Source organism: Cucurbita maxima, unplaced genomic scaffold (assembly GCF_002738345.1).
Source record: "Cucurbita maxima cultivar Rimu unplaced genomic scaffold, Cmax_1.0 Cma_Scf00006, whole genome shotgun sequence".
Taxonomy (NCBI): domain Eukaryota; kingdom Viridiplantae; phylum Streptophyta; class Magnoliopsida; order Cucurbitales; family Cucurbitaceae; genus Cucurbita; species Cucurbita maxima.
Window position 1 is genome coordinate 1,228,448 of NW_019272022.1, and position 22,418 is coordinate 1,250,865.

General features: G+C 35.2%; 3 protein-coding genes across 5 annotated transcripts in view; 1 reads left to right on the top strand and 2 right to left on the bottom strand.

The window, feature by feature from the left end:
- The first annotated feature begins 1,974 nt into the window (after positions 1–1,974).
- LOC111480676 (ras-related protein RABC1-like) lies at positions 1,975–6,797 on the top strand. Its single transcript, XM_023125839.1, has 7 exons — positions 1,975–2,137; positions 2,232–2,394; positions 4,183–4,251; positions 5,305–5,370; positions 5,626–5,747; positions 5,994–6,122; positions 6,385–6,797. Exons 2-7 carry the CDS (start codon positions 2,253–2,255, stop codon positions 6,496–6,498), a joined length of 642 nt encoding a protein of 213 aa, XP_022981607.1. The 5' UTR covers positions 1,975–2,137; positions 2,232–2,252; the 3' UTR covers positions 6,499–6,797.
- Positions 6,798–8,196: 1,399 nt separating this feature from the next.
- LOC111480578 (2-oxoisovalerate dehydrogenase subunit alpha 1, mitochondrial-like) lies at positions 8,197–11,119 on the bottom strand. 3 transcript variants are annotated; one of them, XM_023125699.1, is made up of 8 exons: positions 10,873–11,119; positions 10,307–10,444; positions 10,063–10,245; positions 9,815–9,972; positions 9,619–9,718; positions 9,241–9,352; positions 8,841–9,166; positions 8,197–8,649 (listed from the first exon to the last, which is right to left on the bottom strand). In XM_023125699.1, exons 1-8 carry the CDS (start codon positions 11,047–11,049, stop codon positions 8,500–8,502), a joined length of 1,344 nt encoding a protein of 447 aa, XP_022981467.1. In that variant the 5' UTR covers positions 11,050–11,119; the 3' UTR covers positions 8,197–8,499. The 3 variants fall into 3 exon arrangements, with proteins under 3 accessions (XP_022981467.1, XP_022981468.1, XP_022981466.1); XM_023125700.1 differs by having other exon boundaries at positions 8,197–8,667; positions 10,063–10,221; positions 10,873–11,118; XM_023125698.1 differs by having other exon boundaries at positions 8,197–8,667; positions 10,873–11,115.
- A 3,118-nt stretch (positions 11,120–14,237) lies between these two features.
- Positions 14,238–22,418, bottom strand: part of LOC111480556 (small RNA degrading nuclease 5-like) — a 10,945-nt gene continuing 2,764 nt past the window's right edge. Inside the window, exons 8-14 of the mRNA XM_023125665.1 lie at positions 20,996–21,055; positions 20,492–20,547; positions 17,049–17,109; positions 16,684–16,951; positions 15,868–16,049; positions 15,499–15,794; positions 14,238–14,512 (exon numbers count right to left, since the gene is read on the bottom strand). Coding sequence (XP_022981433.1) covers positions 14,377–14,512; positions 15,499–15,794; positions 15,868–16,049; positions 16,684–16,951; positions 17,049–17,109; positions 20,492–20,547; positions 20,996–21,055 — 1,059 coding nt within the window. The 3' untranslated portion in view covers positions 14,238–14,376. The remainder of the gene's footprint in view (positions 14,513–15,498; positions 15,795–15,867; positions 16,050–16,683; positions 16,952–17,048; positions 17,110–20,491; positions 20,548–20,995; positions 21,056–22,418) is intronic.

Sequence of the window (22,418 nt, forward strand, 5' to 3'; positions counted from 1 at the left end):
TTTTAAAAGACAATATTTGCTAGCAACCTAGACAGTTACACTACAAATACCTATTAATAATATAACTAAACAAGTCCTATTGAAATATAACATATTTTATTATTTATTACGCATTTAGCTCGAGGTATGTTCACTATTTAAGAATTGCAATTTCATCTCAAAACTAAGTAGTTTTTTTTATTAATGTCGATTAAGGATGTCACTGTCTAAAAACGAACTAGTTTAAATTATCTTTGATCCCATCACCCTACTACAACAATACACATTTGAATTTCGCGCCATCACGTTAGGCATGCAAGTCTAATGTGGAAGAAAACACGAGGTTTTTAAACTAAGTGTCTTGAAGATGCATAGAACACAAAAGACAAATGAATACAAACTAAGAGTACGATACAAACTAGGATTCGAGAAATGAAGAGCATATACTAAAGAGTATTGTGTATTGATCTTAAGAGGAGTATCAACAATCTCGTTGTATTACCCAAAAAAAATTAGACGGCATCGCGAGGTAACTATGAAAACCGTACGTTTACCTAACAACTAATAGACATGAAACCAAAACAGAAAGACTATCAATAATTGAAAACCAACAAATATGAAAAATCTAATCAATCAAATTTAAGAACTCGTATGGATATGCAAAGTCCTATGTCACACGTGCTAAAATTCTTAAATGGAAATGATTTCATCTCAAATAATTGTTCCAAATTTTTTTTATCAAAATGGGTGGTACGTACCATTGATTTTAGCTTGCCTATGTAAAAAATAAAATCATACATTTCTCACTAATATTTTGATATGAACAATAGGGGTGTACGTAGTCCGTGTTTGATTGGGTCGATGGATTTTTTTTTTACTCAAAAGTTATGGGTTGGTTAGATTGGTAACCCTACTCGAAAATTTTCAAACCCAACCTTTGTTGGGTTGGTTGTCTGGTTGTTAAAAAAAATTATTTTTAAAAAAGAAAAATTTTATTTATTCACAATTTATAATTATTCGAATACAAATTCATGTTCAAACAAATGAACCCAACCCCACAGGAAATACTAATTCAACTCAACCCAACCCTTATATTTCGGGTTGGATTGGTCCGGATTGTCGGATTGCTGGGTTGAATGTATACCCGGTCTTTCAACAATAAACATTTTTTGAGTAGCAGGTTCACATAATATTGATGGTCGGCCAGCACACCTAGGTTACTCCCACATTGATATGCCATATGGAAACGATTAAAAAATAGTCAACTAATTCTTTAGTAATGAATTGGCTAGTGAGATTGGAGCGTATACATCCTAGAGTTAGGATGATAGTGAAGTTCATGCTTCACCTTATCATGATTCGAAATGACAATAGAGAAATGATTGAGAACATAAATGATAAGACAACCTTAGTTTCTGTGAAATCAAGAATCATTAAATCAAAGAAATTAACATCTCTTTATACAAAATATAGATCAATCAATAGACAAGACCAGAATTAGATTACCTCTTAAAAGTTAAATATAATCCAAGCTTGATTGAATCGGTCGAATCTTGTGAGACCTACATTGGTGTGGAAAGGGGAATAAATCATTTTTTATAAGGGTGTAGAAGCCTCCCCTAACTGACGTATTTTAAAACCTTGAGGGGAGGTTCTTCAAGGAAAAGCCCAAAGAGAATAATATCTGCTAAAGGTGGGGTTGAGCTGTTATAAATAGTATCAAGTTAGACACTAGGCAGTGTGCTAGTGGGAATGTTGGGCTTCCAAGGAAGGTAGATTGTGACATCTCATATCTATTGTAAAGGGGAACGAAACATTATGGTAAGGATGTGAAAATCTGTCACTACTAGACATTTTAAAACAGCAGGGAAAACCTAAAGGGAAGTGTTTAATTAGAATAAAACCAACCATTGGATGGGTTGACCATCAATCCAACGGCAGTTTCAATTTGCAAAAATAGATTTGTTCGTACTGTATATCAATCAAAGGCGTCGGCACACTTTTCGAAATAAGAGTTGAGGAAGAGGATTCGGTGGGAAGCAAGCGAGTTCTAAATTCTGTCTGAAAAACAATTTCAAAGGCTTTTTCCTTCCCTCTCTACTCACTCAGTTTTTACTTTCCCTTTCCCTTTTCCTGTACTGGATTTGCTTTTTTCAAGGTATTTTGCTTCTTTTACTTCTAATGCTTTATTTGTGTTGATCGGGAAATTGATTGCGACTGAATTTGGGTTTTGTTGATGGTGGTTGATTAAGGTGTTTTTTTCTGTGTTTCTGATGTCGTCGGCACCGTCTTCAAGTCAACCGGAGTTTGATTACTTGTTTAAGTTGCTGTTGATTGGGGACTCTGGAGTTGGGAAGAGTACGCTTCTTTTGCGATTCACTTCTGATTCATTTGAGGAACTTTCTCCGACTATTGGTATGACTGTGATTTCTTCTACTCTAATCGCGTCTTTGTAATCAATGGCTTGTGGCTTTCTTCGTTTGTTTATTTGAATCTGTCTCGGATGATCATTCAATTTAGCTTGAATTTGTCTTGAATTCCAGAAGATGAAAGAATGAAGCCCTGTTTGATAGCGGTTACGATTGATTTTATAAACATTAGGTGTTTGTTTATTTACTTTGTTTTGCTATCTAGTTTTTAGAAATGTTTTCAAACTCAACTTAGGAAGCTGCTGAAAGTAGTTTTTCAATATATATATATTTTAAAAAATTGGCTAAGAATTCAAATATGTAGGTGAAAACATATGAAAGACTTGTTGGTGTTTTGAACTAAAAACTTTTATGCTAAGCCCACACCTCCCAAAATGCTCTCAATCCTTCTAAAATTTTCCTGTTCTTCTCTAGTCCAATGTTCTACAGTATAGAGAAGGATAAAAAAAAAGGAAAATGAAAGACATTAAATTCCCTGTTATCTTGTAAAGGCAGGTGAATGAACAATGGCTCTTCCATCATGACTTGACACTATATGTTATGAACCAAATGCAGTCTCCAACGAACTGGCATGTGAATCAGTCAGTTCATAAATTTGATAAGGATCATGTTGTATGGATTGTTACCTCCAAAGTCTCCTACAGACTGTCCCAAATTGAATCTATGAACTGACAACTCCACATGACATGATCCATATCCTTAGAAGTACCCTTACGTAGCATGCTCTATTGAGGCCCTGTTAACATAAAATGATCTCTGGATAGAGTCAATAGTGTTAATCCTTTAGCGTCAGATTTTCCAATTGAAATTTTTTACCTTCTTTAGACTTCAACCTTCTAGAGCGAGTACTATAGAGATGGTGTGAGGCGGTGAAAATTGCACAAATGAGTAGAGTTGTACATGGGTTGAGTTGGAAATTTTTTGGACCAACCCGAAATTCCGGGTTGGTCGGGTTACCTACCAAAATGAATCAAATAGGGTTCACAACCCAATCCAACCTGACTCTCTATTTTTCAGGTTGGCTTGCCGGCTTTTCAATTTTTTTTTAATTAATTCAAAAGATCCTACTTATCCACAATATATGTCACATTAATAGCTAAAATCTCTTAAGCTCATATATCAAACATCCACAAGTCACAATGCATTATCATCTACTATTGGTCTCCATCTTTGTAACAATTCTAGAAGTAGGGGTTAGGATGGGTTGGGTTAGGGAATTGGGTTGGTTTGGTTGACCCAACCAAAAAAATCCAACCTGCAAACCGAATCAGATTTTCAGTCCTCCAAAAATTCAAACCAAGCCAAATTTAAAAAAAAAAAAAATTAACTTCTGGTTTGGGTCGGGTAGTTTGGATTGTTTGGGTAATCGAGTCATTCGACTACAAACGAGAGATTAGATAACTATAGTAAAGCTTAAAAAATGATTAGGGGTAACAAACGAACATCAAAACCAGCCTAGCCAACTTAGAGAGCAAAGAAGATACATTATAAGCTCCCTATTAGACAAGGGATGTCCAAAATTGGACAAAAGCCGCAAAGGCATATATTAGTGATGAAAGGTAACAAAGACGAAGGTCACATACGGAAACGAAACTATCCCCACCCTCCAATCCTCCCAACTAATTGAAGATCCTTTTTGTAACTCATTTGGTTTTCTTCAATATATTTCATTTACTTCAATGAAGTATTCTTTTGTTTCTTATAGAAAAAAAAATTATATGATCTATTACTCATCTTGTTACATACTAAATGTAATTCTCTACATAATTTTTAGGTGTGGATTTCAAGATTAAGCATGTTACAGTTGGGGGAAAGAAGTTGAAGCTTGCAATATGGGACACAGGTGAAATCTTGCTGTTGTGTTTCATGTTATGCATGTGTATGAACATGATTGGGGAAAAACAATGGTGTCGTTTGATTTGTTTCTGTCCTCTTTTGGATTCACCCATTGTGTTATTGATCTGTATTTTAATTTCTACATTTTTGTTTTGAATGTTAGATATGCATTTAACATACTTTTTTCATGGATAAAGAAGTATGCATGAGAATTATTTATATTATAAAACCTTAGTACTGGCTTATTGAGTCAGTTTGCTTCAACCTTAACATGCTTTTCCTATAAATGTTTAAATTATGAAATTGTAGGGGTTGGATTTACATATATCGGCTGACCTTGACAGTGTCTGGGGGGTGTACCATGCACGTAAAATTTCATTAATTGCATTGATCATCGTTTTTCTTTTCATATTATAAAATGTTGCAGTTTGAAATTCTAGTTATATGATTCCGATAGATAAGGTAGTGGATTCTTCTGCCCACTAACTGACTTAGTATCTTTGAAAATCTCATGCATGTAAAATTATACTGGTTATCTTGTGGTATTATATTGTTGTTGGAAATTATTAGGAATAAGTAAAGGACATCCTCAAAGACGATTTCTGTTTTTCAATCTACGATTTCACTGATGATAACAAAAAACCAGAAGCAGAGAAACAAAAACCATTGTAGAGTAGGGATTAATTTAGTTTCTGTATGGTGCAACTTGGGGCTTGTTATGATAGCTGTTGAATATAAAAAACTTTGGTCTTTGTAAGTAATCAGCTAAGACATGCAGTATGCTTTTCAAGTCTGTGTGATGTAGCTTGGCAGTGGTATACTAAGATAAAATTGATTTATGTAAACGCATCCTCCACATCTTTACTTGAAAGTTCGAACTTTTATTCCGTAAGTGGCTACCTCCTATTATTAAGTGTATTTTGATGAGATTTGATCTAGTAAGCACATTTTCCATACCTTTATTTGAAGAAAATTAAATTCTTTATTCCTTAGTATCTGTCTAAGTTTTTTTTTAATTTTTTAATTTTTTTATTGTTATTTAAATGTTCTCTATTTGCAGCTGGGCAGGAGAGGTTTCGAACATTAACAGGTTCATATTACAGAGGCGCTCAAGGAATCATTATGGGTATCTTCTTTTTATTTCATCACTTTCTATCTACAATTATAATACTAGCATGCTATCATTGCTCCACTTATGAAATCTCGTTTGGGTTTTTGAGCCTCAGAAAAGCTTGGATTTTAGGTTCAACTTTGGAACTTATGGCTTTTCCTAATCTTCTAGGGATGACTTGTTTTGATAAATTCTTAAGTCTTAATTACTTTTTCTATTATTCAATTAGCTCTTAAGTTAACCAAATACTGTTGCAACCTAAAAATTTAGTGTATGATGTGACCCGCCGTGAGACATTCACAAATCTCTCTGACATATGGGCTAAAGAAATTGACCTGTACTCAACAAATCAGGATTGCATCAAGATGCTTGTTGGAAACAAAGTGGATAAGGTATGCCATTAACTCTTACGAAATTCAGTAGTAACTAGTAACTACCCTGCCCTATTTGATTAACTATGGATTTGAATTAGTATGACCATCTGGCTTAATTAGTGCCATAGTTACTGAAGTAACCCAGTATATTCTATTGAGCTTGGTTTATTGGCTACAAATTGTTTAGAATATTTTTCTTCTGTAAATCAATTAATCCTTATTCTTAGCTTTAGATATTTAAATTCGAGCAATCTTATCTTTCAGGAAAGTGAAAGGGTAGTCAGTAAAAAAGAGGGAATCGACTTTGCTCGAGAATATGGATGCCTATTTCTTGAATGTAGCGCAAAAACTCGAGTCAATGTGGAACAATGCTTTGATGAGCTTGTGTTAAAGGTGCGTGAAAACTTGAACCTCTTCTGCACTCATATGGACAGCATGAACCTCCTATATTAATGTCGAGTTGCTTTCAAGTTAGCCCAAGAATGCAATTGTAAATTTTCAAGTTATTCAAATAGGCATTTAGCTTAGAAATGCTTTTTATTAGGTAGAACCAAAACTAGAACCTATTCAAGAACATCTCAGATTGTTTATAATTTGCCCCACCAATCCTCCATAAGCCATTCAGTAACTTGCTGCTCCAAAAATGTGTTTGCAGATTTTGGATACGCCCAGTCTTTTGGCTGATGGCTCAACAGGTTTGAAAAAGAACATCTTCAAAGAGAAACCTCCTCAAGAGAACGCATCAGCCGGTGGCTGCTGCTCATATTGATTTTATGTGAAGGACTCCAGGAGCATCTTCATTTGGTTTTAGGATACTCGTTATGCTGTTATTCCATTTTAGCACACCCTTGAAGTCAAAAGGTTTATGTTCTTCAATCTTCCTTTTATGGATTATGAGTTCGTTGAGCTAGAATATCTGCCAGAGTTATTTGCTCGTCTTCTTTTAGCCTTTGTTACTAGGTTGACAATTTATTGATTTACCATGAACTTGCAACTTCACAGATGGAAAAGGATCCAAAACCTTGGGAATCCTATCAATACTTCGGTTTGGAGACTGGGTTCTTTTAATTGTTTAGATATCCATCCCTTTCGTTTTTCACCTGCCATATCTATGTGCACGTTGGCAAATAGGGGATTATCTATGTGATTCACCCCGCTTGCTTGCATCTACGAATATTTGGACTAATTCCACTGCCTGTCTAATTGCCAAAACTTTTCTTGCTATTATCCTTCACTTGTTTCTGTATGAAAATGTGTGCCTTGTTTGTTTCTCTCTTTTGGGAAAACAAGAAATGGATTCAAGTATGATTCAAGAAAGTAAAAAGTTGCAAGTTATCAAGTTCAACTAAGTGAAGGATCAATCTTAGTTGAAATCGATCCCCATTTTAACTAAGAAATCAAGTATTTGCATTTCAACATCAAACGTTTGTTGACATCTGATAGGTGTTCTACCTGTAACCTCTTTTAGTTGTTGGATCAACTTTATTGTGGCAAATATTTCCCAACCATAAACCTCTTAAGCTGTTGAGGGACCTAAGATTATGTCACAATCATAATAGTGCAAATCTCATAAACCTTGTGTAGAATTCAATGAGTGGAGTAGAACATGATTTAGCCTTGGGAAAGTAACTCTGAATTAGATTGTTGAAGATGATCATTGGCTGCCTCCCTATGTAGTTCAACCAGTTTTCCAATGCAAATGTTTCTAAATCTAGTTACCAAGTTTCACTTCGCTCAACTCTATGCTATATAGCAGCCTAAGCCCACCGCTAGCAGATATTGTCTTCCTTAAACTTTTCTTTTTGGGTTTCCATTCAAAGTTTTTAAAACACGTCTACTTGGGAGAAGTTTTTACATCCTTATAAAAAATGTTTCGTTCTCCTCTTCACCTGATGTGCGATTTCACAATCCTACCGCCCTTCAGGGCTCAATATCTTCATTGACACTTGTTCCTCTTTCCAATCGACATGGGATCTTACAATCTACCCCCCTTCAGGGTTCCATGTCTTCGCTGACACTCGTTCCTCTCTCCAATCGACGTGGGATCTCATAATCCAGTCTCCATTCAGAGCCCATCGTCTTTGCTGACATTCGTTTCTCTCTCCATTCGAAGTGGGATCTCACATGCTAACTTGATGTGCTTATTTAAATAAAAGGTTCCTCTTTTGTGTCTAAAAATTATGTCAACCCACCTTTAACTTCTATGGTTTGTTTTCACTATTTTTGCAAACACATATTTCCTACCAAATTTCAAAAACAAAAATATATTTTTTAGAAAAACTATATATTTATTGTTATTATTATTACTATTTCAGTTTGGCTAGATTTTGAAAACACTTCTTCATAGAATTAAATTGAAAGGTAGCTGTTTGTTCAGGCAATGGAGTGATTATAATGGTGAATGGCTTCTTCATAGGAATGACTTGCCCAATAGAAGGTTATGAGAGTACATAATGAAGCACTGAAGTTAAGTTGAAGGAAATTAGTGTCCATTGAAGAACACAACGTGTTCCCATTAATCCAAATAACTCTGAATAAGGCTCTAGAGTTTCAGATCAATTTACGTAATGACATTATCATCATCATCGTCAAGATCTTCTAAAGAGCCATAGCGGTAGCATGATCTTAACCCACCAAGCTGATACTACAGTCATATCATTCATATCATATCATGAGTTTACATTTATTTGGCACAAGCTGCTGATGTACGCTTTATTTTACATTTATTTGGCACACGCTGCTGATGTACACTTTTGGATAGAATCTTCTTCTAAAGAGGAACATCAGAAGGGTAATCTTGGGGATACCTCTTCATTGTTTGCCTCAGTACCTGTTCTTGCTCATGAAGGTTTGAGGGTATGTGATCATAGACATCACTGAACAATGCTGAAACTGGAGCTTTCTCTGCCTTCTCTGCTTTCTGGATTGCTTGCAACAACCAAAAAACCAACAATTTGATTATTTTTAGTTTCAACAAGAACTCTACTGTAATCCAGTTATGTCTTGATCTTAGTTTCAACCGGATCTTGTTTGATAACGATTTTGTATTGGAAAAGAGCTTGAAACAGTGGTATAAGAGGTGAAGGTGTATTTAAAAACAAAGGATCTGACCTGTTTTTTTACAGTGGATCGATGCATGGACTCATCTTCTTCACTCAACCATCCATTATTTCTTAACCATCTTGCAAACCGATCCATAGGGCTCCTCTTTGTTTTCCAATACTCAATCTCATCCACACCCCGATACTTGGTGGAATCATCGGAGGTGGAATGGTGGCCAACTCTGTAAGTTAGAGCCTCGATCAGAACCGGCATCTGCTCGGCAACCGCCATCTCTCTCGCTCTGCGAGTGGCGCTATAAACAGCCAGAGCATCATTGCCATCAATCCTAATGCTTCGGACTCCATAGGCCTGACCTTTAACCACCACCCCGTCGCCTGAAAATGGAAACAAAAAAAGGGAATCAGAGGTTGGGATTGAGAGGTGTGAGATTTTAGAATGGATTTGGTACTTCGGAATTGTTCTTGGATGGAAGTACTGATAGCCCAGCCGTTGTTCCGGCAGATGAAAACCACCGGCGCTCCTAACACTGCTGCAAAGTTCAATGCCGCGTGGAAATCCCCCTGTGTAAGTAACAAAATTCAATTAAAGTTCCATGTGTTGGAGGCTGAAAGTCCCACACATCGACTAATTTAGGGAATGATCATGGGTTTATAATCAAAGAATACTATCTTCATTCGTATGAGCCCTTTTGGGAAAGCTCAAAACAAAGTCACGAGAACTTATGCTCAAAGTAGACAATATCATACAATCGTGAAGACTCGTGTTCATCTAACATTATTAAGTGTTCAAGATTGGAAAAAGAGAAGAGGATATTTAAGGTATCTACCTCGCTGGTGCCGCCATCTCCAAAATAAGTCACAGCGCAGGCGTCTTTTCTGTCCATTTTAAGAGAATAAGCAACGCCAACAGCATGTGGAAGCTGCGTTCTGCAACAGACAGTTAATAAAGGACACACATTGTTTCAATTTGATAGCCACAAAGTTAAGTATGAAGTATTGAGGGATGAAGGCGCGTTGTGTTACCCAATTGGCGATGAAATGGTGAGGAAATTGAGCAGATTGGAGCCATAGTGAATGGGCATCTGCCTACCTTTTCCATAATCACTTCTGTTTCCAAACACCTGATCTGCAAATTCTTGCAATCCAAATCCACGCCATAACAACACTCCCGGCTCCCTGTACTGTAATAAATCAACCCGACTCTCTTAAACCAAAACGAGATTATATTATAAGCTAAATTAAGGTACATACATACATACATACATACGTACCTGAGCCAAAACCACGTCGTCGGAGTGAAGCGCAGCTGCTGAAGCAATGGTCACTGCTTCTTCTCCGGCTGAAGTTAAGTAAAATGAGATTCTTCCTTGCCTTTGTGCTTCGAAGAATATGGTGTCCATGGTTTGAAGGGTAATCATGTCTTTGTACATCTTCATCGATACATCCTTGCTCAACTATATATAAATTATATTATTATTAAAAAAAAAAAAAAGAAAAAAAAAAAGAAAGTAAAACCTGCTTGAAATTGGTGGGCTTAATCGTCTCCCCATTTTCGTGGAGAATTCGAAAACACGACACCCGCTTCTCACTCGACTCAGCAATGAATTTCATTTCACTCGTAAATGGAACTCTTCCTCCCGGAAAATCCAACTCCTACCACAGTAAATATATATATATATATATATATATATATATATATATATATATATATATATATTTTAATTAAAAGTTTAAAAAGTTAATAATCAAATGTTTTAATTGAAATAGTTAACATAAATGATATTATATTATTTGATAAATTTTTAATATTAAATACTAAAAGTTATCTCATTATTGTATTATATTATATAATATACACAAGGATGGTAAGTAAATTTTAAGATCATTATAAATGGTAAAGAAATTTCAGATTTGACTTTTTTTTTCCCAAATAAAAGAAAAAAAAAACATTAAATTATTTTCCTTTCATAATTATGAAAAGAAAAAAAAACATTTTATTTTAGAAAATAATTTTTATAAAACAAATATAGATTATTATTAATATTTAAATAAAGAGATAGAAAAATGATAAAGCCACCAACCTGAGCATCGTTTTCGTCTTCATGGAGTCGCGCGGCTTCGGGGGATTCGAAACGACGTGTCGGCGAAAGCAAAGCGGAGCGGTTAGAAGAGGAAAGTAACACCGAGGCATTCTGACGGGCGCCGCCGCCGCCGCCAGGAAAATCCCGACTGAGAAGGCCGAGGGAAGTCCGAATCATAGTGAGGGAATGGGAAAAGAAAGAGAATAAAATTGAGAGAGAGAAGAGGAAGAGATGAAAACGATGTGAAAGAGTGGATGTGCATAAATAGAGGTGTCAGTTTTTGGGTTGGGTTTGATTTTGTTTGGAAGGTGGTGGTGGCGTGGTGGGGACTGCCTCTTCCACCCCCCCCCAATGCCTTGCCATTGCTACCCATGGGGTGCCAACTTCTGGAACTCTAGAGATGTGCTTCCGGAGAAATCAGACGCAAGCCCATTTTTGTCATTTCCAATTTTACTCTCTCTCCTTTTTCTTTTCATAAATATTTCATCTATGAGTTGAGTATGAGTTGAGTTGGATTGTAACCTTATTTTGCTCATAGATGAAAAGATACCTTAAAATTTACGTGTTAGAATTTGGTGACAGAATATATTCTCCTCGGTCTTATCTTCCCCGTTTTGTTTTTAGAATATATAAATTTTTATCATTTTAGACTATATTGAATTATTAAAATTTTAAGGTATTTTCTTTTATATGAAATTTGATAAAATAATATGGAAATTAGAATTTATTTTATTTAATTGAGATTTAAAAAGAAAAAAAAATCTAAAATTTATACTTTGTACTTTTATTTGTATAGAATCGGACCATAATCTATTTTTAAGCTTAAAATATATTTTAATTGCACATTTCATATTTTAAAAAACTTTATAATGGTTTTAAAACTTCAAATTGGATCAACATTTTAGATTTTCAACAAATTCAATAAATCTGATTTTTTTTAATAATAATAATAATCATAAATGTCAATGGTTGTAAATGAATATGATATTACTCATTTTAAAAATTTTTAAAAGCTCTTAAAAGGTGGTTTTAAAGGAGAAACGTTTGTTCCGTATGTGCAACAACACGGTCATTTCTCAGCTGTGTAGAGAGAATTTCTTGATCATTTTCTTGACACATAACACAAATGCAATCACCCCTTCCTTGGAAACGAGAAGGATAAGGGACTTAGTCGCCAATCTAAGACTTTGACGAAAATGAACGAGGCTAAGCTGTGAGATGTAAAAATGCATCGGTAGGAGAACGTTCCGCCTTAGAGGGAAGCACCCATATAGCTGACCCTCTTAGTCCGTTCTTGGAAGCATAAGGTCATAATCCTTCTATTAAATAGGATTTCCTCTGCTTAATGGATAAGCAACTGGCAAGGCTAGAAAAGAAAAGAACTGTTGTCACACTGGCAACTAAATTTGAAGTGCATTAAGGTGGGATGGGCTCGCCGAGCACTTGTACGGTTTGGAGAAACTTACTTGTCTTATAGTTTAGTTGCCCTTTCATTTTTTTGACTCTTATCTTGGTCTTTTTTTTATCCGAAAAATACTGTACTCAAAGGAAAATAGGAGTTTGTAACTAGGTGTTTGACCAAATATCTCTCTCGATATGTTGCTCAAAAAATCTGATTCGTGCGGATTCTTCCCCCAAACCCTTTTTTTTAATTCCTATGATGCAATGAGAGATTATAGCTCGAAAAGAATCAATTTCCTAGTCTTCCTCTAGTTAATTTTTCTTAATGGTCTATTTTAATTTAGTCTATTATTTCTGAACAATAATATTGTAACTTTCTTCATTTTTTTTAAATTTAATTATGAACTTTGTTTTAAATTTTAAGATTTCATTCCAATAATATTAAACTTTTAATTCGGTTCTCATTTGAAAAAATAAAAAAAAGTGCATTAATATTAATAATTATGAACAAACTATTAATATTTTTTTAGCCAACTTATGTGGCACAAAAATGCATTAATAAGTTGGGTAGAATTGTAGTTTTGCCCTAATGGTAGTAAGTGCGATAAATAAAAATTAATAAAGCAATTTATTACAACTTTTTAATACCATTAAATTTAGGTAATTATGAAATTAAAATTACCATTTAACCTATAAAATTAACTTATAATTATATCAATTAAATCCTTAAATTGAGACCGTTGAAGAGGATTTTGACTACCGTCTCAAATTCATATATCAATTTTGTACACAAGTTGGTGCAACGCTTTCTTTCGCTTTAAATCAATCTCGCTCATCTGGTCTGTCTGGTCAAATCAACTCTCTTGCCTCTGTATCCCATGTTTGTGCCCTTGATCTGGCCAATGGGGGAGATCCACCCATTCCTTTATTTCAATATGTTGTATCCTTTTCAAAGGGAGAGTTCTCTCTATTCAATAGACACTTTGTTGTTTATAATTTAAAATTTTTCGTGTCAAAAATGAAATAAAAGGTAAATAATGATGGAAAACTTCCAAAGAATTAGGTATCCCACTTGGTTGTAGTTTCCAAGTTTGGAACTGTTCATATGCTTTTTTATTTGAACGGACAAAGGCTTTTAGTGGGTAAGTTAAAGAATTTTGGTGACCGAGTTTCGACGTGGTGTGTTGTATTCTTCTCAATTTACGTTGAAAATTTTGGTGATCGAGTTTTGGTATGGTGTTCTGTATTCCTCTTGATTTACGTTGATTAGGGTTCATAGGTTTTTTTTTAGAATAGCTTAGGCCAACCCTGTGAGTAGACTTAATGTTGTAACACATACAAGTTAGGTTGGATGGATTGAATGAAGCATGAATTTCTCATAATTGTAGATCTCTACATCATCATATTATTTAATGTTATTATTATATTCTTGTGAACTTTCACGATGGCATGTATTTCTTGAATTGTTGAACATATTTGTTATATTGTTATGATTATATTTATGCCGTGTGAAATACTATGACTTACCATGCATGATGAGCACGTATGACTTACCATGCATGATGAGCACGTATGACTTACCATGAATATGTAAATAATTATTGAAAACTTCCAAATATTAATATTTATTAGTTACACATCACTAAATGCAAGTTTTTCATTTGGCTTTATTTTCTTTATCATCTCTCTATTATTTCACATAATTTCACATCATTCAACTTTTATAAATTCACGAGTCCAACAAAAAATATAGATGTCTCAATGTCGATATCAATGTTAATTTATTAATCCCTAATTAGCTCTGATTAACTACAATTATAATTGTTGGTGAGCATGAAAATTCCACACCGGCTAATTTACGGAATGATCATAAGTTTATAACTAAAGAATACTTTCTCCATTGCAAAGCCATGAGAGCGTAGGCTCAAAGTAGACAATATAGTCGTATTCGTCTAACAATAACACATGTGAAATTAATGGTTTATAAATAGATAATTGACACAAATAGTGATTGCCTATAATCACTCATTCAAATTCCAATCATGATAATTATGGATGAATGACAAATGGAAGGAAACAATATATTACAAAGAGATAGAAGAATTAGAGTACTGATGAATGCTTTATAGAAGCAAAACAGAGAGCTACTTCAGCTTGGGCATGGAGGTCTTCCAAGATTTTGACAATCTTCTCACGGGATATCATTGTTTCACTTTGCTCCTTTAGCATTTTCCTCAATCTGTCTCCATACACAAATGTGAAAACGTTTAATATTGTTCCCAGAAAAATAAGTCATTACGATTTGAAACGAAAGCTATAAAGTATGTCGGGAGGATAGATTCAAACTTTATGGTATTGATATTCACCTACACGAGATATCGTAGATGATTGTACTAAACCACACCTACTTTGGGCATGGAATGACTTTTCAAGTGCTTGAAAACACATTTTTAAATACTTAAAAGATGCTTTGGGCATGGAATGACTTTTTCAAGGGCTTGAAAACACTTTTTTAAATACTTAAAAGGTCATCTCAAACAGACCCAAAATGACTCCACCTTAGTGACTTTCCATAAAAACAGCCGGACTCTATATCACGGGAAAGGGTGGAGGAGAGATAGATGGGACCACTACCTTTGGGGCCCTACCCAACCTATCTTGACCAACACCTCATAACAGTGAATTTGGAATAGTCAAAGCTCTCCCAGGTTTAAAATATGAATTCTGTCTAGGGAAGGCTTGCATCAGGCTCCGCAGCAAACCGCCCCGATTCCATCTTCCACCCTGATATATGGCAAATATACCCAGGGGGCAAACTCTCGGTGTGGTTCTCATATGCTACTACTAAATCCTCCGGTTGTGGCACTCTAAATTTGATGACTGTAAAAGAATGCTACTTTTCTTATTATATGGAGAGTTATAACCAACTAAAGGTTACTACTAATGTTCCTTCAACAACCCAATCTTTTGCTCATCTTTTCTGCGATCAAATCCCACAAGATTTGGATTTGGGGTTATGGTGAGAATGAAAGCCAAGAGGGAAGGTCATAACAGAACAGCCAATCACGTTAGCCCACTTAAGGAGTTCATCACAATTTATTGCTATCATCCATGTTCTAATAATTGCTAGATTCTTTGCTATCATTTGTCATTCTATCAACCAGAAACTCTGATATTAGGAAGCAGTAAGAATTTACCATGATAAATGGAAAGGAAAGCACATACCTCTGTACAAGTGCTATGTCACCGTGACCAGTGCAAACAATAAGCATAGCATTAGTAGGTAACGAGGTATAAAGGTCCTTGATTCTGGAATCCATGCGGCTCAAAATTTCCCGTAGTTCAACAGAGATTTTGCGGCTGTTCCTTTTCTTGTTTACAGATTTTGAATCACATGTAAGTAATGACAATAACTCTGCAAGCTTGACATTCAATCTTTCTTCATCATCTACTTGCTTCTTATGGTAAGAATTCAATTCCGAAAATTGTGTCCATATGAAGTGTACTCTTTCATTCATTACCTAATAGCCACAAACTAGTTAGATATCAGTTATAAAAGAAATTTCAGTCAAATACAATCAGCGCCATGCCAACCTCTTTTTTCGCCCTGGAAAGAGCTTCATCATCAGAAGTTACAGGAAATGCATGCGATGATTCTGAGGAATATCGCTTCACTGTTGAAACATCATCGATGAAAGAAGACGTCTTTCCATTCTCACCAAGTATAGTAAGTAGTTTTTTCCTGATTAATGATGGAGGTGAACCAAACTCGGGTCCTGATAGAAAACAAGAGAGAAGGCATTCAATAAGAACTCGGCAGAATTTGGCGATTTATATGCAACACAACGTAAGATGATTTTTAAGGACCGAACTCTATAGTTAGATGCCTCAGTAGCACTAGCCTTTATAGAATAGCTAATAAGAGGATCTCATTTACATTAGACTACAATTCCAATATGAAAGAAATCCTAGAAGAATTAAACAAGATCCTCCTTGAGTGTATCCTACCCCTTTTTGAAGAGTGCTCAAACAATAAGTTGGCCCCTTCAAAAATATGCTTAGGCACAATTTTTGGATTTCACTCTATATTTTATGAGAGGAAAAAACTCAGTATTTTACGTACGAATAGGTCGATTTTTATCCTCACAGCAATACCATGGCACTTACATGCAGCACAACTAATGAGAATATCAAACATGAAACTCAATTAGGCTTTTTCGCAGCAATAAATGAAGTTGCAAGATTGCATATTAAATTAAACACTAAATTACTTGAAACAAATGCTACTTTCACATCAAGTTATTCTGAAGACCCGTCATGAACTGTAACCAGAAATATTCCTGAGGAACTTCAGAGAGAACAATCAAACTGTGTTCTCCATAAATATATTGCCAGTAGAATGTCACTTACCATGTTTAATTTTAAGAAGTGCAAGTTCCATAGTAGCTCTTGCATCTTCAATACTATCATGGCCATTGCCAGATTGTTGTATCTCCCTGGAAAGAAATTTTTTGGTAAGGATTCGAAGGGCAGATTTATGAGAGCCGCCACGGGGATGCTTATACAGTACTGCAGTATCAATCACCAGATCATGAGAGATCTTTAATGCCATCAGGTCATTCTCCAGTGAATGACCAATTAGAACGGTCTCCTTGTGAACTAGATTCAAAAAAACTTTCTGCAATGTACATTTACCACAGTGCATTAGAAAGTTCCATCAGAAACTGATTACTGCAAGTAGATAACATCAGTGAGTACAGTGTCAAAGAGAGAACCTGAACATCTTCCAGACTAGTGGTCACCTGACTTAACATCTCAAATGTAATTCCACTAAACCTGTTAAGCCACAATAGACAAACATTTAGACTATATTTATAACTAGTCTCCATAACAACTTTCCAATCTAATTACTAATATACCCTTCATATGCTAATACTATTCCTAATTCTAGCCTAATAGCATGCCTATCACATGGACGGACACCTGAATATTCTCCTCAACACATTTGTAAATACTATCTGGAGCCTCAAAGCTCCTAACAAGATAAATTCTAAACTTAGACTCTCTCCCAGAAAATTTGAATATTGCATAGGCAACTCAGAAGAAATATTCCCTAAATCTTCATATCACACAGCAGTTTTTGAAAGGACAATGGAGTTGATAATGTTCATCTTTGTCTCCGCTGTCATAACAGTTAGAAAATGTGGCCGGACTTCTTATTTACATTGGCTTCAATCCATGCTTTCCTAAGAGTTCTAAAGACACTATTAAGCAAGTTCTTTGCTCCTCTGTCCTAAGGAAGTTCTTTGCTCCTCTGTCATAAGGAATCAACCCAAGGGAGAGCTCTAATACCAAATGATAAAGAATCAACCCAAGGGAAAGCTCTGATACAAGAAATCATATAAGGAAAGTAAGATTCGGATTACCTAGTTGGTCGAATATCTCAAGGCAAGAACACTTGTTTGAGATTTAGATCACTCCACAAGAAAGATCGATCATGTCTAGCTTGAGTGATTCTAAACATGCAATCTAAACTACATAGAATTGCCAAGAAACTTAGTCATTGGCTAAAGGAAAAAAGAAAGAACACTTAGCCCTAATGATAAGAAATCACTCCAAGGAAAAGTAAAATTTGAATTATCTTGTTGATCAAATATCTTAAAGAAAGAACACTTGATTAAGATTCGAATCACTCCACAAGTAAGGTTGATGTAACCTTAAAGCAAATAAAAGTCTTAAAATACATTAAAGAAACACCATAACTCTAGATTATCATCCACCCAAAATTTGTAACCATCCAAGAACGAATGAAGGTTGACTATTTTTTAAACGTTGCATGAATTGCAACATCTTGTGATAATTTGAACAATATTTTCCTCACATCTTCTTTGAAATTTATCTTGCATGATTGATGTTGTAACGCCCCTAATTTTCTTAACCTAAATAGTGACGTCACCCATGCATGCATAAATCATAAAGCGGGAATTCATAATAAATAGCTTTGGAAACAACACCATGGTCTTACATCAAAGTTCAAAACCCAATATGAACATATCTCAAAATAAGAAAACATTCGTACTGAAAACAAAAAATTGAAATAAAACAAGCATTCATCGATTTAACTTAAAAACCCAATTAAAACATAGGCGGTCCAAGAATGCCCTCTCATCAACTTCCATGGTATCCTCATCCTCCACTGTCAACCGTGCATAGGTGTCTTGCCTTTACCTGAAAAATTTAGGTAGCACGTGGCTTGAGTATTTAATGAAATACTTAGTAAGTCACCCCACTGTTGGAGTTAGATATGCAAACACATGCAACATATGAGTGGGACCTATCTTTCATAAACTTTACATGACCTTGGGATATTTTCTTTTTTGGACAGAGTTGGATGTATGGTACTTCTCCACACACGGCTCACGTATGCGCACATGGGCCCACCAGGCGGGCTCGTATACGTACCCCCTGGGCCTAGAGATTGGTCGAGCACAACGTATTATACGTCACCGAACGCCACAGAACAGAAATAGTCTGCATGATATCATGGTGAAACATAGATATCGAATTCTTACTTTCATGACATAAAGGGAAAGTATCCCGATGCAAATGACATACAAATATGCATGAGGTCTCATGAAAGTAAGAATTCGATATCTATGTTTCGCCACGATATTATGCGGCCTTTTTCTATTCTGTGGCGTCCAGTGACGTGTAATATGTTGTGCCCGACCAAGCCAGACCCAAGGAGTACGTATACGAGCCCGTCTGGTGGGCCCATGTGCCCATATGGGGGCCGTGTATGGAAAAGTATCATACATCCAACCTTGCCAGAAAAGAAAATAACCCAAGGCCATGATTTATGAAAGATAGGTCCCACCCATGTGTTCGCATATCTAACCCCAACAGTGAGGTGACTTACTGAGTATTTCATAAAATACTCAAGCTACATGCTACCTAAATTTTTCTGGTAAAAGCAAGGCACCTATGCACGGGTGACGGAGGAGGCTGAGGATACCATGGAAGTTAATGAGAGGGCATTCTTGGGCCGCTTATGTTTTAATTGAGTTTTTAAGTTAAATTGATGAATGCTTGTTTTATTTCAATTTTTTGTTTTCAGTTTACGAAGGTTTTCTTATTCTGAGATATGTTCATTTCGAGTTTTTGAACTTTTATGTAAGACCTTGGTGTTGTTTCCAAAGCTTATGAATTCCCGCTTTATGATTTATGCATGCATGGGTGACGTCACTATGTAGGTTAAGAAAATTAGGGGCATTACAAATGGTATCAGAGGCAGACACTGGACGATGTGTCAGTGAAGAAGCTATTTCTTAGAAACGAGACGGTGTGTTAGTAAGGACGTTGGGCCCGAATGGGGGTGGATTTGAAGGGGGTCCCACATCGATTGGAGAAGGAACGAGTGCCAGCAAGAACGCTCGGCCCCAAAGGGGGGTGAATTGTGAGAAACCCACATTGGTTGGGGAGGAGAACGAAATACTCTTTATAAGGGTGTGAAAACCTTTCCCTAGCAGACGCGTTTTAAAGCCTTGAGGGAAATCCCGAAAGGGAGAGCCCAAAGAGGACAATATCTGCTAGCATTGGGCTTGAGCCGTTACAGATGTCTTGGTTCATATCACTCTGGGTCAATGTCGTGATGACCAACCTTGGGAAAATTTAGATGGGAAGACAAGATCCTTAAACGGAACACTGCCACAAAATGGTACGAGCTTTTGGAGTTCGCTAAACTCGCAGCATCTCAATGGTGTACCATAAAGCTTTTACTAGTTATTTTCTCAATGATGTATTCTTTAGCCTTTACCAACTCTTTCCGATTATTTTCCAACTTAGGGCAGTACTTTCGAATCTCCTTCAGCCAGTGGTGTTCTTTTCACTATGAATAACAAGTCTGTTTCCTGTCAGAGCAAAATTATTATAAAAAGAAAAAAAAACGAGGGAGAAAAAAGAATAGAGAAATCGCCAGATTGAAAAGTATAGCCACTTGCCCACTAATCAGAAAAACAAGCATAATTACCAAATGCAAGCAATTTAAAGAAGAGTAAACCGTGCAATATAACTAAAATGGCTTCATAAATCATCACTATCGATCAAATACAGGAAACTAAGATTTTCACAACTTTTCTTGGTGACATATTCTTTTTATGAGAATTGATATTAAATAAAAGCCTTTTGTGAATTGATACTAAAAGCTCGACTATCTTACCTCGTATTGTAATCAACAATTGCATTTGATGGTTTTACCAATTTGTCAAGGACAACCTGAGATAAAAAGGTAATAAATCAAAAAGAATGGGACCTGTAGAAGTAAAACACAGTGGTCTAAAAACAAAATCAAATACAGAAATCACAAAAATAAAAGTTGATAATACTTTGTTAACCCAAAACTGAAAATAGCTGGTCTAAAACTTCAGTTTAACAAACAGGACCTGTATGCCTCTGAGGTAAAATCCAGTGACTTTAGTTTATTAAATACACATTTTAACATTAAAAAGAAGCATAACCTGAGAAAGGATAAAGATATGGATAACTAAATTAACTTAGCAAGATGGTCGCCATATTAACTATATGGTTCTTGATTTTTTTTTTTTTCAGATAAGAATTATTAAGTACTTGATTTAAAGTCTTCAAAGCACCAGTTAAGTTTCCTCATACAAAAATTTAATGCTTTCATTAAGGCAATTAACTGAAGCAGAGATAAAGTGCATACCTGTCCTTCCATATCCACCAGGGTTATTCTTGTGAGCTCAAACCCTTCACAGGTCACACACTAATAAAAGTCAAAAAAATTAAATGATCAACTCAATCAAAGATGAGGCAGGTCGTCAGATAAAATTCTACAAAGAAACTATTAGTAATGCATTGTATCAAATAATTAAGAGAATTATTGAGCCTTTACAGACTAAGTAGCCGATAAAGCATATGAAATGAATAGATGCAACATAAGCATTCCACATATAAACAAATCAGCTTTGAACTTAAAATTTTTTAAAAGTAAATAAGTAACTACACTTTCTTGTCATGGAAATTTAATGAATGTTTCATAAAATCATTATAACAAAATTAACAATGGCTGATACTTTTTATCTTAACTTGTGAATACACACACACACACACATATATATATTTTGGTAAAGAATCAAACTTTCATTAAACGAACAAAAGAATCTTAGCTTGTGAATAATAAATCAGTAATTAATCTTAATGATACTAATGTAAACATTGAGTCAGACAAGTTTCTGTCTTCCCAAAAGAACATTCCACTGAAAAACAGCAACTGGATTTTACTATTGTCATCATCGACAAGCAGTGAGTAATAAAAGAAGATAAATATATTCAAAACCTGAATTTCCCTCTCCTACTAAATGGGTAAGTTGTTAAATTTAGCCCGAGTGTACAAACACTATTCTGGCTTTGCCATTTTTCTTCCTGCCCTCGTTATACAAAGAAAATTAGCATAGCAGATAGCCAAACATCCTAAAAAAGAAGTTTTTATGGTAAGAACTTGCTCATGAGAGTCTTAACACTTATGATATGATACTAAATAAGTTTCCTTTGCTAATTCTCTCTCACTACAGGATGGTGTATTTTTGCAAGGAGGAGGTAGAATCGCAAGAACATGTTTTCCTTAAATGCACCTTCAAGCGTTGTATATAAGTTTTGGACCTTCTTACTTTCTTTCTTCCTTCAATTGGCGTGTGGCTCTACCTTACAGCTTAAACAACCTGCTCTCCACTACCATGGCTAGCTATCCTTCCAAAAAGTTAGAGGAGTTTCTGTGGCTTGAGAGGAAGAATAGGACATTTAACAATATAGAAAAGACTATTGATAGTTTCTTTGATACCATTTATTTTGCGGCTCTATGTTGATGTAAAATTTATGTTGCTTTCTAACAACAATAGTTTAAATGGTCCTTAAGCCTGGAAGAAACTTCTCTAATCTTTCTTAGTTTGAGGTTTTGCTTTCTTTCCTTTTTAATATTCAATGTTTCCTACAAAAAAAAAAGTTGTTAATTACGTCTATTATTTCTCTTGGGCTCCAAGTGCCACAAAAAAAAAAAAAAAAAAAAAAAAAAAAAAAAAAAAAAAAAAAAAAAAAAAAAAAAAAAAAAAAAAAAAAAAAAAAAAAAAAAA